Raw genomic sequence first — 18,436 nt, 5'->3', positions numbered from 1 at the left:
CCACGGAGCGGCTGGGCCCATGAGCCATGGCCGCTGAGCCTGCGCGTCCGGAGCCTGTGCTCCGCAACGGGAGAGGCCACAACAGTGAGAGGCCCGCATACCACAAAAAAAAAAAAGAAAAAAAAAAGGGGGAAATCCTTTCCCAATTATCCCAGGTAATTACCTGCACTCTACTTAACACTCTTATAAACTCTCTATGTTATATTTTAAGTCTTTGTATGTAACTGTCTTCCACTTCAGAAGTACTTAAAGATGGGATAATCCTTTAGCCATCTTTGCACCACCTGCCATTAGCACAGTAAAATACAAGAAACAGTAAAATATCAGGCTCCCAAGGTGGGTGTTGAGAAAGAAAACAACCTTATTTTTCCAACAGGTTGTTTTCTCTGAACTGAGCATAAAAAATAGTCTAGCTTCCTCCGCTTATTTACGTTGTTCAACGTGCTTTTGCTTGACTTTATTTTTTTATTTTTTTTTATTATTTTTTTTGTGTGTGTGGTATGCGGGCCTCCCTCTGCTGCGGCCTCTCCCGTTGCGGAGCACAGGCTCCGGACGCGCAGGCCCAGCGGCCACGGCTTACGGGCCCAGCCGCTCCGCGGCAGGTGGGATCCTCCCAGACCGGGGCGCGAACCCGGCTCCCCTGCATTGGCAGGCGGACGCGCAACCACTGCGCCACCTGAGAAGCCCCTTGCTTGACTTTAGATTCAAGGATATTATGAGAACATAAGACACAAAGAAGGGCAAAGTTATTAAGATTTCTTGAGATCTCAAAGAAGGGCATTCCTAACATTTCAGAAAATTAGGGCTCTGGTTTCATCTGAGCTGAGTCTATTCTGTCCATGAAGCCCCACGCCACCTTGGTCTAAATGCCATCACCATTCCAGGAAACTGTGTCTGTGGGGACTTCCACAGATTTCAATCAATCGTCTTCCCCTTTCCAGTAGATGCTGTGGTGTCTGCTCTGTTCTCTAAAGCAATATACGCTTTGGATGGTACTCAGTAAATTATAAATAATGGATAAAACTGCCTCCTGTCATTTTGATAGAAACAAGCAGCTTTCCAGGCTGTGAGTCAATCACGAGAAGGGTCACTACTCTCCCCACAGTTTCCCAGAGCACCCTGATATGTCAGCTACCACAGAAAACTGGAAGTAGTTACCTGGGCTTTACAAGGCCAGATCATTCCCTAGCTCTACCTAGACATATTCAATCTGCTGAAAGTAAGCCATGGTTCTCCAGGTACCAAATCAGCCACCCTGGAAGATGTAAGTCAAGTGGTTTGCACTGGGAAGGAGATTCTGATGAAATAAAATAGTAGCACAACTTGATGCTACTAATTAGAGTCATCTCTATGCTTATCCAGTCACACTCTCTCCTTACTCCTTTCCCAGCCAGCACTCAGCAAAAACAGTGGAAAATCAGACTCTGCTAATGGACTGTTTTCAACTGTTTTCAATGCGATATGTTTCCTTTCTAACACATTTTTCTCTTGAGCTGATGCTTCTATCAAATTAAAGTTACCACCATCAGTAGGAAATTATGAAAGAGACACCTTCCATGCTAACACATTGTTACCCAGATTATTAGCAGGATAATAGATGTAGAATCTCTTTAATTCATTAGAGTATAAGACAGAACTTTACATAATTCTCAATGTCACTTTAAAAATGAATTAGAAATGTTTTTCTTCCAAGGGAAAAGAAGCTAATAGTCTAGGAATATCCTAGGACTGTGGTTCTTAAAGCTGTCTAATTATCAGAATCAACTTCAGATTTTGCAAATTATACAGATGCCTGAGTCCAATCCTAGACTTGACCTAGTGAATCAGATCTTTAAAAGTGTACTTCAGGTCTCAAGATTTTTTTTTTTTTGGCAACGCCATGCAGCTTGCAGGATCTTAGTTCCCCAACCAGGGATTGAACCCATGCCCTCGGCAGTGAAAGCACAGAATCCTAGCCGCTGGACAGCCAGGGAATTCCCTTTCGTCTTCTTTTTTTGGCTTTTTATTTTATTTTATTTTATTTTTGGCCTGAAGACTTTTAAAAAGCTCTAAGGGAAATTCCACTATGAAGCCAGGTTTAAGAGCTACACTTCTAAAGTGTGAGGTATTTTTCCAAGGTCAGGCAACAAGCTGATTTTACAGTCCTATTAAGATATTTTATTGAGGCTACTTTTAATAAATGCACAGTAAAAACCAAAAAAACCACACATTTAAATTCGGTTTACATCAGAAGACTTAAATTTGGATTTTAATTGGAAATGTCAGCCATGTTTAAAAGAATATTGTTTAAGACATGCAAAAAAATAAAGCTGGACAAATCTTACACCATATACAAAAATTAACTCAAAATGGATCAGGGATCTAAACATAAGACCTAAAACTCTAAAACTCTTAGAAGAAAACACAGTAGGGGGAAAGCTTCATGACACTAGATATGGCAAGGATTTCCTGGATATAACACCAAAAACACAGGCAACAAAAATAAAAATTGGCAAATTGAACTACATCAAAAACCTCTGTGCATCAAAGAACACAACAGAATAAAAAGGCAACCTACAGAGTGGGAGAAAATATTTACAAATTGTATACCTAATATGGGGTTAATATCCAGAATATATAAAGAACTCCTACAACTCAACAACAAAAAGCAAATAACCAGATTTACAAATGGGCAAAGGATGTGAATAAAGAGCTCTTCAAAGATGCCATAGAAATGACCAACAAGCATATTAAAAGATGCTTAACATCATAATCATTAAGGAAATGCAAATCAAAACTTCAATGAGATAGCACCTCACACTCATTAGGATAGCTACTATCTACCCCGCAAATAAAATCACAACAGTAAATAACAAGAGGTAGAGGTATTAGAACCCTGTGCCCTGTTGGTGGGAATGTCAAATGGTGCAGGCACATTGGAAAACAATATGACATGTTCTCAAAAATTAAAAATAGAATGACCATATGACATGGTCATATAAGTGATTCTACTTATGGACATATATCAAAAAAAATTGAAAGCAGGATCTTCAAAAGATATTTGCACACCCATGTTCAGAGCAGCACTATTCACAATGGCCAAGAGGTAGAAGCAACCCAAGTGTCCACAACGGATGACTGGATACGTGAAATGTGGTATACACGTACAATAGAGTATTATTCAGTCTTCGAGGAAAGGAAATTTAACATGTGCTACAACATAGATGAGCCTTGAAAACATGATGCTAAGTGAAATAAGTCAATCACAAAAAGACAAATACTGTATGAGTTTACTTATTTGAAGTATTTAGTCAAATTCATAGGGACAGAAAGTAGAATGGTGCTTGCCAAGGGCTGGGGGGAAGGGGAAATTTGTTGTTTAATGGCTATAGAGTTTCAGATTTGCAAAATGAAAAAATCCTGGAGACTGGTTGCCCAACAACGTGAATATACTTAACATTACTGAACTGTACACTTAGAAATGATTAAGATGGTAAGTGCTGTGTTGTGTTTTTTTAACCACAATTTTAAAAAAGATATAATTAAGGAAATTTGCTGTAAAGTGAATTTTGGTTAAGTGATTTTTAACGTCATACTACCCGCCATTGTGAAATCCAGAAGGTTTCATCTAAATAAATAATCAGAATGTAGTTAAAGCAAAATATATGAAAAAATCTGACAAACATTACAAAAGCATAATAAATGGGAGTCATAACTTTCTGATAGCAAACTACTCAACATATCAATAATAATACCAAAGTTTTATAGGTGATACATTTATAAGTAGATATACCATGTAATGTTTAATGTCTTAAGATATGGTTGGGGCTTCCCTGGTGGCGCAGTGGTTGAGAGTCCGCCTGCCGATGCAGGGGAACTGGGTTCGCGCCCCGGTCTGGGAGGATCCCACATGCCGCGGAGCGGCTGGGCCCGTGAGCCATGGCCGCTGAGCCTGCGCGTCCGGAGCCTGTGCTCCGCAACGGGAGAGGCCACAACAGTGAGAGGCCCGCGTCCCGCAAAAAAAAAAAAAAAAAAAAAGATATGACTGTACATTTCAAATTGTTGTGACTGAGAATCTGCAGCCATATATCTTCTTGAGAGTTTTATACCCAAAATGTAATCTCTCTTTTTTTACGGAGAATGAGGAGAAGCAATTTACCATATATTTAGCTTTACTCTGGGAAACGTCAGACAAGCTTCTCTGGGTAATTCTAGACTAGCTTGTTACTATATTTTGCATGGGGAGGAACCAAAGAGCATATAAAGCACATGTAGGAAACATTCAGCTCAAGTTTAGAAATGAAAGTTTTCTCTAAAGAGTTCTGTGGCATTAAGTTGGCAAATGACTCAGGTATCAACAAATTAGCAGACTGTGCGTACGCTAAACAGACAAATAGCTTGCCTATTTATTTTACACTGTAGCTGATATCCAATTTACCCATTGATGCCGTAGTCTGTTTTGAGCCTGAAAAAGGACAGCTCACTGTCCAATAAAGGCTGCGACCTCTGCGATTGGAGATGACCTAGCAGACATGACAGAGAGCCCCAGTTCTCTGTATTCCAACAGTAAGTTCCTTCTTGGAGTAAATCTGTAACTCAACAAACTTCCTTAAATCCAGAGCTGAACTTGTATAAAAATTATTAAGCTGTGAATTGAACTTCTGTAAAAACTATTAATCTCTTAAGTATGTATACAAATAAAAATGTGGAAAATATTTGTACAGATATGATAGTAGAGCAGTTTGTACTTTTTAAACTTGGATCAGTGGTGCAGTAAACAGTATATCATTTATTGAATGCTTGCTCTGTATTCATTTTCTCATTTTAGCTCACTACCACCATGTAATAGAGGGGTTCTTATTCCGTTAAAAGCTAGGGAAAGAAAAGCTTGAGAAGAGTACATGCATTACCCCAAATAACCCAGCTCAAATGTATTAAGGGTCTGGATTTGAAGACCGTTCTCTTGACTCCAAAGCCTTTTTTTTTTTTTTTTTTTTTTTTTGCGATACGCGGGCCTCTCACTGTTGTGACCTCTCCCGTCGCGGAGCACAGGCTCCGGACGCGCAGGCTCAGCGGCCATGGCTCACGGGCCCAGCCGCTCCACGGCACGTAGGATCCTCCCGGACCAGGGCACGAACCCGCGTCCCCTGAATCGGCAGACGGACTCTCAACCACTGCGCCACCAGGGAAGCCCACTCCAAAGCTTTTTGCTCTTAACTTTTGAGCACTATGCTTTCTCCCAGTTTTAGTACACTCACCTTCACTAACCCAATTGAATGGTAGAAGAAAAGTCCTGGAAACTTATCCTACATTTGGTGCATTTTTAGAAGACAAATCCTTTAATTTTCAGAGATGTGTCTATTACACCTTGAGGAGTACTGTGACATTATGAAAAATTAAGTATTTTATTTAAAAGTCTCTGATGTTGCAGATAAAATTCCAACTTACTTAAATATCCATTATTTTGTATAACGGAACATCTTCCTCAAAAGCATTATAATCATTGAAAGGTATTGAAAGCATTTTGAAATTTAATTATGTTGGTCTTTCCTTAACATTGTTTTTTTAAACTAAATGATAATAATAAAAAAGAGGATAAATAAAAATCTTTATTGATGAAAAATGTCATGTAGGCATCAGAATTCTAGAGTTTAACATTTGGAAGGCATCTGAAAAATATCATGTTCGTTTCCACATTGCAACCAGGGCATAAATTAACCAAGAAAAATAGTCTGTTCTCTTCCAAAGAATTTCAGAAAATGAAATTTAAGATATACTTTCAATAATACATCCTGGGTTCTTTAAAATATGCTTGTGTGGTCTAACTTAAGAATCATGTGCAGTTTCTAACTGCAGAGAAATCATTAGCGTACTCCTGGAAAATCAGTCTAGGACGTCCCATTAGTTTCTATCACATCGTCTGCCCATTCAACGATTCACCTAATCAAGGTAAAGAACTGTTTAAAGGATTTCAGGATCCTGATCTAAAAGTGCTATTGTTTGAAATAATAGTACTCACAGTCACAGGTTCTTTGAAATCACACAAAGATATAAATTTTCTGATCCAAAGTGCTTCATGCTTTAGCTATTTTTACAATTTGATCTTAGGTGCTTGGAATTTCAAAAATTTCAGGCAGTCACCATATATATATGTTTTATCTCTAAATGGAACTGTGATAGGACTACAAACATGTCTGGGTTAATAAAGATGGTTTTAACAATTTAAAAGTGAGTCTGAACAAATTGAAAACCAGTCTTACCTGAAATGTGTTAAGTGTCTCTGGATGTCAAGGTCTAGAATTGGAGTGGGTCTGGAGGATCCCAGCGGTGATCTATCTTGGCTCAAGAGGTCTTGAAATTCTTTACAAATTTGTCTAAAATAAAAGATTCAAAATTAAAGCTGAACTCTTGAAACGGGGCTTTAATTTCATCCCATGATATTTTTCCAAAGGCTTGTTTTCTCTTTTAAAAGAGGACTAGATAAATATCGTAAAGCAACCTCTGAAGTTCCATCTATAACATACAGATGAGGTTACAATGAGTTACAATAGCAACTATGCTCTCAAGTTGATCATGCTCTCAAGATGATCACGAAACCTTTCAAGTGAGTAACAGTCCATGAACATTGACAAAAACAATGTTAATTTTTAAGGTGAATATTCATAGATTAACCTCAGTAAAAGGGGAAAATCTATACAACAGGATCACAATTAATAATTCGTTTTAAAAAAAATAAAATGTGATTCTGAGGGTGGGGTATCATGTGTGTAAACAAGTTTAAATCAAGCTATAGGCTTATTTCAGAGCCATGATTCAAGTAGACTTTGGGAAATCCCTTTCCCCAATATTTCATTATAATTCAGACTCTTGTGGACTAAATTTGTATTTTTAATATTTGAAGTAGACAATCACCCAAATTTAGTCTACTAGCCTCATTTTGTCTCACAAAAATGATTACATTATGCTCCATGTAAGATAGTTTCTTGCAAAAAAGTATCAGCAAGCGCATTTTTCTGCTGCTTTTCTTAATTTGAATGATTACGATTTCTGATCATTGGTTTCAGTTTTAATTACCATATTACCATGATTGTTCGATAACAGTAAAGCCCTTGTGATACATAGTCCAAAAGATATAATTCTGAAGAAGCAAACATATGAAGGAACCGTGTGTGTGTGTGTGGTTTTCTTAACAGCAAAACACTAGATTAATGCAGAAGCTGAAGCGTGAAGTAAAAGACTGCCGAGGAATTGCTCAAAAGAATCCATCAACTAAGTGAAACCACTTCATATTCAAGGCATAATATGATAGTGATTAGGTTTTTTGTCTGGGTTTACAATGGGCAGTCACAAAATGTAATAATGTAGCCCTGACTATAATTACTTATGGAGCCAAAATCAAGTACAGAAGGGTCAAATTATTCCAAGTGAAAGTCACTCCATGGGCCCAGCCACTAAGTCCTCTCCAAAGCATTTGTGTCATTAAGCAAAAAACTACTACAAAGTGACAAAATGTCTTGAAGCCCAAATAACGTACCATTGAGTTAAAAATCAGAGGAGCCTTGTTTATTATAAGGTACCCCATATTTATTGAATTCTTCAGGAGATCATTTGAGACTTTTTTTTTTTTTTTTTTTTTTTGTGGTACGCGGGCCTCTCACTGCTGTGGCCTCTCCCATTGCGGAGCACAGGCTCAGCGGCCATGGCTCACGGGCCCAGCCGCTCCACGGCATGCGGGATCCTCCCGGACAGGGGCACGAACCCGTGTACCCTGCATTGACAGGCGGATTCTCAACCACTGCGCCACCAGGGAAGCCCGAGACTTTTTTTTTTTTTACAAGCAATAAGTCTCAGTTTTAATGCCAGTGTTCAAATATTGTCATTTCACAGAATTTGCCTTACTCATTTTGAACAGAGGTGAAAGTAAAAGAGGGTCATAGGGAAAGGAAAAGCCAAACAACAAACAAATAAACAGGTAAGTCTTTACCTGCTCTAAATCAAACAGGATCCTCCATACCCCCCTGCTAATGTTTGGTTGAGTCTCAGATGTAGCATCTAAACGCATGTTTTAACAGTGCATGTGTGTACTCCCACTGAGAATATTTGACCTGAACTTCTCACTTTTTCTGTTCTGAGTTAGACTCAGTTGGCTGACTTTCAGGTGTATTGCCTATTTTTAATTAACGAGTAGCAACTTAAATTAAATGTTGATATTATTTGTTAGCATCAAATGATGACATTTGGTGGGGCATTGTTTGTTATCTGTTGCGCTTTATGTTATTTAATAGAGTTAGATATATTGTTATCTTAGTTTTTAGAAAATGTCTTACTAAATTTTAAAATACAGACTCTTGCTATCATTTTTCAGACTAGCAATGTGAATTACTACATGGTAGGTCATCAGTATGATGCATTATTACAAAGGAATATTGGAGTTGTTTAAAGACTGGTCTCTTAATTTTCTATCAGATTAAAATGTATTAAAAATTTAAATGGAGGGCTTCCCTGGTGGCGCAGTGGTTGAGAATCCGCCTGCCGATGCAGGGGACACGGGTTCATGTCCCGGTCCGGGAAGATCCCACGTGCCGCGGAGCGGCTGGGCCCGTGAGCCATGGCCGCTGAGCCTGCGCGTCCGGAGCCTGTGCTCCGCAACGGGAGAGGCCACTACAGTGAGAGGACCGCGTACCGCAAAAAAAAAAAAAAAAAAAAAATTACTCGGTTGTGGTTTTATCGTGCATTTTCTAAGACTTTCACCCCCTGATCCAGAGAAATCCTTCTTGTCTTCCTTCCTCCAGGTTTTCGAACTGTTCACTCCCACCACCCACAGCAAGGCCACCATTAAATTTCCAAACATAAGTTCCCATTTTCTTGGGAATTCCCATCACTCTGTTTAAGTGTTTGGGAGTTCGTGCATTCAAAGTGATGTTGAGATTTTGTTTTCACAGAAGTAAATGTTAGAAGAACTTGGGAGAAGTAAGAGAAGTACTTTCATATTTGTCAAAGTTGTATGGAGACATCTATTTTACAGTAGTGGATTCAACTAGGGCATAGTATTTCCCTTTTACATGGGATCTAAGTAGTGTATATTATTTTAGGTGATATTTTGAACTTTGGTTTCATGAACTATTTCAAGAACATGTAATTCTCTTTGATCCCTTCTGCCCATAGCTGGACATTTGCAGACCATTAAATGTCAAGCAAGAATTGAATTCACTAATTCCAAGTACCTTACTTTAAGTAAGAGTAAATAGGCTATAAACATCTCGAAATTAGGAGACAGACTAAATGTTTTGTTTTTGTGGTTATTTATATCCATTCCATCTTCTTATTAGATCACGTGAAACAAGAATTGAAGAATCAGAGACTATGCAGTCATAGCAAACATACTCAATACAAGTAGTCATCAGTATAAGTCGATAAATTAAGGAGTGTGTGTGAATAAATACCTTTCTGCAACATATTAATGGATCCAACATGTGTTCTGAGTAGTTTCTAAATTTTCCAACGGTAAAGCATTGGCTGTTTTCGATTAAAATGCTCAGTGTTGAAATTAAGTAATCTACATGGATATTCGTTACATTCTAATCAGTTCACCTTTGTTCACAAGACTGTGACAATTGTATCAAAAATGTATACAAAATTCAAAATTATTTAGATGAGAGATCCAATTGCTGATCTGCATGGGCACAATGGCTTACATATTTCTTTTTTACCTCTATGAATAACAGATTCTGTTGTATTTAATTATATTGCCAAGTATACAATTGTAAGAAAGGCTCATTGATTAAGTGCCATTACCCTCCTAATTCCTCTTTATTCCCAGTGCTTTGTTGATTAACCAAATATTTTCGTGTAATTAGATAATTATTTAAGGGGAGGAATAGAAACTGAGTTAGACAGTTTTTGAAATCTAAAAATGTACTGGACAAAACATTTATTTGATTTATGAAAAACACATTTAAACCTCTTCATTGAATTTAGAACTAAATATGATTAACACTTGATCTGCATTAGGGTAAAGCGGAATAATTAGCGAGTTTTAATTTTTACCATAGCATTAATAGTCAAAAGGAGAAACAGAACTTTATTTTTTATTTATTTTTTTTTTTTTTAGAGAAACAGAACTTTAAATTCAGACATCAGCTAAAAAATTATATCCTTAAGGACAATGACGTAAGTGATAAAGTTAGAATTTATGATTCATCGAAGATCATCTTGTGTTACATAATTCATAATATGACATTTTGTTTGGAGAAATAAGAGTATTTCTTACTGTAGCTTCATAAATAAAAATTTAAATAAGAATAAAACTAAGCATAAAAATAATAACTCTGGGCTTCCCTGGTGGCGCAGTGGTTGAGAGTCCGCCTGCCGATGCAGGGGACACGGGTTCGTGCCCCGGTCCAGGAAGATCCCACATGCCGCGGAGCGGCTGGGCCCGTGAGCCATGGCCGCTGAGCCTGTGCTCCGCAACGGGAGAGGCCACAACGGTGAGAGGCCTGCGTGCCGCAAAAAAAAAAAAAAAAACAACAACAACTCTGTAACTGTCATAATGTGATGATAATTGCCTAAAGGAAATCTACAAAATTGTCATCTGTTTTTAAGTCTGGAGGCTGTCTGAAGTCAGTGAGTTAAGCAGAAGAATCAAATATCAAGGTTGAAAATTCTGAAACTTCTGATACAGCTTCATGTGTGGAGTAGTTGAATTGCTTAGCATAAGTTAAATTTTTCCACACTTGCCTTTTCCTCATTTCTTCCTCAACTTTAAGTTTATTGTAACTTGCTCTGTTGTTTAAACAGTAAAGAAGTTGATTTCCCAACTTATAAATTAGTTTATTCAATTATCCGAGAAATTCCCATATCATAACACACGAGCTAAAGCAATGTTTTAACCTCCATTTAAATTTTTTTTTTTTTTTTTTTTTTTTTGCGGTGCGCGGGCCTCTCACCGGTGTGGCCTCTCCCGTTACGGAGCACAGGCTCCGGACGCGCAGGCCCAGCGGCCATGGCTCACGGGCCCAGCTGCTCCACGGCTTGTGGGATCTTCCTGGACCGGGGCACGAACCCGTGTCCCCTGCATCGGCAGGCGGACTCTCAACCACTGCGCCACCAGGGAAGCCCCCAACAACTGCATAATTTTGAGGTAGAAAACATGAAGGTGTTTTCTCTTGGATAATTAGTATTTGGGGATAATAGTATCATGCAGAGGTATCACATGGGTATGCATGTTGGGAAATTTGTAAAATCCTACCAGCTAGAATGATATGCTTTGGGAACACCTAGGAGATACTACCTAACTTGTAGCACTGTATATTTCTCCTGATCTGTAACAATTTGTTATAGTCTCCTGAGATAATACATTAAGGATACAAACTAACGAACCACATGTACTTTCAGTTCCTTCTGGAAAAACTGAAATATGGAGGATGAAGACCTCTCTGGGTCAAAAACTGTTTGGAAGAGGGAAAAAGTAGAAGCAAAGTAGAAGTGAAGACCACCCCCCCGCCCCTCCCCCCAGGGAGAGCAAGAATTAGCTACCACTTGAAAGATTTTCATCTAATTTTTTTTTTGTCCATGCAGTGCAGCATGCGGGATCTTAATTCCCCGACCAGGGATCGAACCGACAACCCCTGCAGTGGAAGCATGGAGTCCCAACATGCACTGTTTTTAGAAGTCCTCTTCTAAAAATTTGAACGTGATTTGAGTAGTACTTAAGGTTCTGCTGGGTTTTCACACAGTAAATGGTAGTTCTTTCATTAATTATCAAAGAACTTTCAAGTCTGAGGGAGTTTGAAGTTATCTTATGAAAGCTTCCCCTTTTCCACATCATTTCCCTCATTATTTTAATTCACATTTTAATTGAACTTTTAACAATTTTCAGGAGATTTCTCACACATTCTATCTTTTCTTTTTGACAATATCACTACAGGGGCTGGGGCAGTTCAGGGATTATATGCTTAATTATATACAAGAAAAAATGGGGGCACCGATGCCAATCCTTGATCCCAGAGGTCTCTCTGTTACCTCTCATGCATCTGGGTCCTCAATTTTTCACATTATCCGAGCACTTATAGTCTTTTAAGATCTTTCTCCTCATTTATTAAGGCACAGTGAGTGGCTTAGACCGAATTGCATAGCAACCAACCAGCATATTTGCCTGGAATCTACATCTCCTAAACATGTTAGGCATTCCTACTATCCTGAAGATGTTTTCTAAGAACTTTCGTCAGTGTCAGTGGTAGCTCCATCACTGTACAGTTTGCAAATCTTGCTATGGATGCAATGTTGGGGAAGTCCTTGTTTAATACATCTAGCTGCTGGTGTGTGAGACCCCCTTAGAGACAAAATGCTTTCTAAACTGTTTCCCTCATTCAAAGAAAATGAAAAAAAAAACAGGATGAACGCACACAGAGTCTTCCCCATTCTGCTTACTTGGTCGCTAGGATCATCTTTTTTCTTGCTGTCTGTTCTTTCTGTTCCATATGTTGTCTGGCAAGATGTTCTCCTACTGCTTTGGCTGGAAACTCTGTTTCACAAGTGTAGCCAAAATCTCGAGCCAAGTGTAAAGCCTCCCCTGTTGGCAGACAATAAAAGTCAGTTTCTCACTAATTTCGTTGGCAGACAATAAAAGTCAGTTTCTCACTAATGTCCAAATTCAACAAGAGGAACACCTTCTCTTTCCTCAAGCCTCATTCCTGGTTGTGGTCATGTGGATCATTTTTCCTATTCATTCTAAATAATCCAAGGGAAAGGAGCTTTGGGGGTAGGGTGGAGTTAAGAAACATGGAGAAACAGAAGCTACTTACCCAGCAGGGGTATGTGGGAAATTGAGGGGGAAAATCAGAAGCACAGTCTAGGAGTTTTGATTCCCCTCGAAGCTCTGGCCATTAGACCAGATGGACATCTGAGATCTTACACATGAATGCCCTGGGGGGAAAGCTCTGTGGTCATGTCATTTTGTTGCTGCCCAACCTACAACCTATTCTCAATGTACCCTAAATATTCAGATATCTTTTCTATGAAACCTATCAAAACACTGGCAAGGGCTTCCCTGGTGGCGCAGTGGTTGAGAATCCGCCTGCAGATGCAGGCGACGCGGGTTCGTGCCCCGGTCCGGGAAGATCCCACATGCCACAGAGAGCGGCTGGGCCAGTGAGCCATGGCCACTGAGCCTGTGCATCCGGAGCCTGTGCTCCGCAAGGGGAGAGGCCACAACAGTGAGAGGCCCGCATACCACACACACACAAAAAAAACAAACAAACACTGGCAAAAGGTCCACATAATTTTTCAAAGAAGTTGGAACACTTTGGAAAGGGAAATAATTGAATTATATCAATTTCACAACATCATGTTGCTAGAGAGATTATACTGCCTAATTATAGTACTAGCATTATCAGGCTTTATGGTGAGCCTCAGTACCTTTTAGTACTATGTATAGTACTTCTTCAGTACCTTTTTAAAAATACAGTGCTTCTTAAGTACAGTATAATGATAAAAAACTTTTGTTCTTTCACAAAATCTGAAAGAAATGGGGGTAAAAATGACTTATTGGCACGGTAAGATTTGGCCATGGACTCCAGTGTGGAAAAAAACAGTATTTTTAAAGCTCAATCAAGCCAATACTTACTTGACCATTAAAACTTTAAAAAAGCAAGCTCTCACTACATATATATTGAGCACCTACTTCATTCAAGGCAAAGTGCTAGGGAGGAATAAAGGCGGATATAAAAGGGCAACAAAGATTGTCCCTGTTTCTAGGAAGATGACAATCATATCAATGATAGTCGTCACAACAACAAATCCAGAAACACCTTAGCAGCACTTTATAAGTTATATTGCATCTACATAAGCATTATCTATAGTCTGTACATGTTCATTGACATTATATTGATATTATATATAATACAAGCTATTGTATTACAAGTATCAAATAAATGTTAGAGATAAAATGTTTGACACAAGTTCAAAAGAGGAGAAGGTGGTAATCGTGGAGAGGTGATCCAACAGCTACATAGTCAATCGAATTTTCCATGAAGAAATTAAAAACTAGTCAGGTTTGATGACCAAACCTCATGACACTTGTTTGGTGACTGGCCAAAGTAATGGATTTGATCCTGCTTTCTATTCATAGAATAACAAAGTAGTTGATGAATTAATATCAGTAAGAAGTAAAAATGATTAATATTACTATAGAAAAGGAGGAACAGTTTATAGATATACACAGTAGGCTAGTTAATATCAGTGAAACATTCCTTAGTAAAGATACTATTTTTTCTCTAAAAACAAAGAAATCTTAATCTTTCAGATTGGGAAACTCATATTTATAAAAATGACCAAAAAAGTACCAACAATGGAAAACATTTTAGGACAGTACAGAGCTGAAAAAATATAATCCTGAGTGTTTGTCCCTTAAATTTTTCTTGGATATATGTTTTTCCCTTAGGATTTTTAATTGTAAAAAATGTAAATAATGACGTTCAATATTTGTTTGTGAGTGTTTCTTTTTCCCTAAAAGCTTCTATCTCAAAATTTTTCCCTGATATGTACTAAGGAGAAGAAGGAACAAGACTAAGGGCTCCTTAATGATGGTTTATTTATGTGATATATGCCCACAGAGCTGATAGGAACTGGTGGGGTTCTCACCCTTGTTTGTTTGACAGGAAGGCACATTTAGGCTATGGAAATCTCCACTGTGACTATGCAGATATTAGTTAATACCCTGATTTGAAGTTTCAGTGTGTACAAATATTAACCACACATTAAAATTAGACTCGAGTTTATACAAGTGTGTTTAATTTTTATTTATGTTACCGTGAGACACGAACATTGTAATTCATCCTTTTCATGCATTCCCTGAGTCTTTAACAACTTTTTTCATTCACAAGATGTGAGAAGCCCTGTTCTAAGCCTTGGAAGAGTCCAATTTAATATAAAAATATGACAATGTGGTAAACGTATTAGATCAGATAATGTTTTGTGAACTATCCAATCGTGATTTTTCCCCTCAGTCTGTTTCAAAGCAGCAGCAGGTCTTTAGTTAAGATTTTTATATTCCTGTAGTAGAAAACATCGTTTTTCTCCATTTTAAGCAGAAAGATGACAAAACTGGATGAAAAGGGTCTCTATATTGACTATCTAGGTAGTGCTAATTATTGGGGGGGGTCACATTTTTGGACAAACTGCAATGTACAAACAATATTTTTAAAGCACTTATTACCAGCAGTTTATCACGCTAACCGAATAGGAAAGAAAATGTGTGCTTATTTGGCAGAAGAAAAGGCACAAAGATTTTTTTTAAAGAGACATTGTAATGCCATGTAGGATGGGGACTTTTGCTAAGAAAATGACAAAAGGGAGATAATTCAATAAATTTCAAATTTGAGGTAAAAAGTCTTAAAGCTTGACCCATCAAAGAATGGCTACAGCACCTGACCAGAAGATAAACTCATGTGACCTTAGGACTCAGAAGAATTTTGCACCTAACCCAATAGCGCTGTTCATAACGTCATCCTTGTACAGCAAATCGAGTTATGTAAACTGATATATCTTCATATTGCAATATTGACACAGAAATAGATATTTAAATAAAAACTTAAGAGATTATTTTACATATATACAATATATATACAAGTCTCTCTCTCTCTCTCTATATATATATATATACAATATATACAAGTCTCTATATATAGAGACTATTATATATATATATTTAAGAGACTATTATATATATATATATACACACACACATATGCATATATGTGTGTGTGTATATATATATATTTTTTCCCCTCTACTGTTTGTGCAATAGTAGGAGAAGTGAAAGAGTGCAAACAGGAGGATGGCAGCATGCCTCTTAAATTTTGTGTTAAAACCTGATTCTTGAGGATCTGGCCCATTTTATGCAAACCTCTCACCGTGTGGTAGTTTTAAAAACAGTTTGAATGGAACAGCTGCTATTTACATTTACACTGACAGCCAGATCCTTCCTTCCCTTAGCTCTGTTTACTGCTTTTTCCTGCTTGCGACGTAACATTGTTACTGGATGTATAGCGATGCTACATCAAAAGAAGTGGCAAGTGAAGACACTCTGATGTGTAGTTAAAATGTGTAGACCATGCCACAAAAGCTCTGTGTGTGAGGACCCAAGAATTAATTAATTAATGGATCCATGAATTAAAAGACACATGATATTCAGGAACAAAGACAAATCTACAGTTCAATCCTGTACCACAGATATCTTAGAGTCAACAGGTTTAAGAAAAATAGAAATTTTTGGAGCAGAAAAGCATGTGAATAAGACTCTAAGGGATTTGACTGATTTGTGAAATCTCTGTCTCTTCTCTGTCTCTGTGGGGGGACGAAGTACCCACGTGAACAAGTAGGTGCAGTAACCTGGGGTGACAGAGTGATCCTGAAGGGCTAGATCCCATATAGCAAACATGGCGGCTGTTGTCTCATTTCTGTGCACGATGAGGTGGGATGCCCCTTGGTGGTTGTTTTCCAGAGAGGATTTAAGCTCTTCCTTTATTTCAATGCACTGTGCCACCTGACAAACCAGTACCACCCCACCCCTGCTTCTTTACACCACTGAAGCAGCACAGTAACTTTGGCAAATCCGTCCATTGTACTTCATGTCATTCCAAAAATTACTGTTTTAGAAGTAGGATACATGGGGGATAGTTTGAGAGCTTGGACAGAATATTCTAAGTGCAAGGCTTTAGGCTCTCTATGCCAAGTAGTGACACCCCCCTTCCAAAAAAGGGGAAACCGCTAAGCATTTTTCAATAGTAACAGCAGCAGTTAATGTCATGTTGAGGACCTCTCTCTCAAAAAACCAACACAAGCAAAGTTACAGAATACGGGAAGAGCATAAAAAGAGAATTTGCTCTTTTTCAGGGCATTCATTTTTCACACTCAAAAGCAAAAAGTAAAAAACTAAGGGTAAATATTAGGAAACACTTATATATAGGGCAATTATTGTTGAAGTCCAGAAATGGAAAGTTAATGGAAAAAATGTTTTCTGAGGAAAGTGGATTGATCATTTTACTGAGATTCTGGGTTCCCACATTATTTTACCTGAAGCAGGTTGAAATGCATTTTTAAAATAGAAATGAACACACCTAATTTCAACATTTTATCCGGTCATTAAGGATTTTTTCTCCTTTTAGAATTATTGTATTTTAGAAGAAAATGTACTTTAGACAACTGTAAATCAATATCTAAAACTAATTTGTACTAAAGGATACTTCTACATTGTTATTCACTAGACAATTCTCACCGTCACTAAATTCATTGCCTTAGAAAGAATTTAGGTTTAACTTCCTATTGTAATACCCAATATTATTAAATGAAAGCAACAATTCATATGTGTTAAATTCCAGTCACATATCTGTGATTTCAATTTTAATTACACGTATGGAAAATAGCACATTCAAATCTATCTCTGGGATTATTCTGAGAAGCACCTATTAGATAGCAAATTTGAGAATATTTTCAAATCTGGATGAGATATTTAAAAAGTTATAAAAAAAATCAAGCTTCGGTAAACCCTAGAGCTGAAGGACAGGTTTAATGTACCTGTTACAGGCTTCCAGAACGATTCTAAAAGGAGTGCACTCTGTAACACTATATATCATATAATCTACACTATAGGTAAGTGCCTTATAATGTGGTAGTTTCCCTATTTAACGAGGATTTTGTTTAAATACCAACACTTTGTTCCTCAAAGTGATAGTTTTGTTCCCCATTCCATACTCTGTGTTTAGTACAGCACCCGATTCATAATAGGTACTTAGTAAACATTTGTTAAATGGAAAAGCTTTCAAATATTTTATTGGTTAATTATAACAATAATCTTGTGAGGCACCCCTTCCAAAGAATATAAGTGAAAAACTAGAGCAAAAGAGAATTGCTAGAAAGAATGAAATATATAAAAAACCCATTGAGTATATCATTGTATCAGTAGAGTCATTTAATAAAATAGATTATGCTTGAAGACAATGTTTTTCAATCCTTGCTATTCCCATAACCTGGGAGTTTGTTTAATATGTGTGTATACAAGCATGTGTGCATACACACACACACACACACTCACACACACACACACACACACACCAGGGTTTCACCCCCTGTCATTCAATCTCTGGAGCCAGGGCATCCACAGTTTTTGAAAGCTCCTGACCTCATCTCAAGCCAGAGTTGTCCTAAGGTGAAGGGAAAGCATTATGTGGGGATGAAATATACACCTTCCCCCAAAACAAGGATTCTGTGGCTTATATCAATAAAAAAGAAAACAGTTACTATGGAGTTAATATTAAACTGTAAAGACCTCTGTCTATCTGGGTTCTTGCATACTGAGTTCTGCCTTATTTGGCTGATATAATACACACTCTAGAAACAAAAATGGCTATGTGGTGGGGTAAAGGAGAGACATTGTTAGGGGAACAAAGTCATCAGTCGA

At 37.8% G+C, this 18,436-nt stretch overlaps 1 protein-coding gene across 1 annotated transcript in view; it reads right to left on the bottom strand.

Moving 5' to 3' along the window:
* Nucleotides 1-18,436, bottom strand: part of TFAP2D (transcription factor AP-2 delta) — a 57,399-nt gene that overhangs the window by 14,076 nt on the left and 24,887 nt on the right. Inside the window, exons 6-7 of the mRNA XM_007101672.2 lie at nucleotides 12,409-12,550; nucleotides 6,240-6,353 (exon numbers count right to left, since the gene is read on the bottom strand). Of these exons, the coding sequence (XP_007101734.1) occupies nucleotides 6,240-6,353; nucleotides 12,409-12,550 (256 nt within the window). The remainder of the gene's footprint in view (nucleotides 1-6,239; nucleotides 6,354-12,408; nucleotides 12,551-18,436) is intronic.

The sequence above is a fragment of the Physeter macrocephalus genome, chromosome 18 (assembly GCF_002837175.3).
Source record: "Physeter macrocephalus isolate SW-GA chromosome 18, ASM283717v5, whole genome shotgun sequence".
Taxonomy (NCBI): Eukaryota; Metazoa; Chordata; class Mammalia; order Artiodactyla; family Physeteridae; genus Physeter; species Physeter macrocephalus.
The sequence above is the reverse complement of the archived record's forward strand: the minus strand, read 5'-3'. Positions and strand labels throughout refer to the sequence as shown.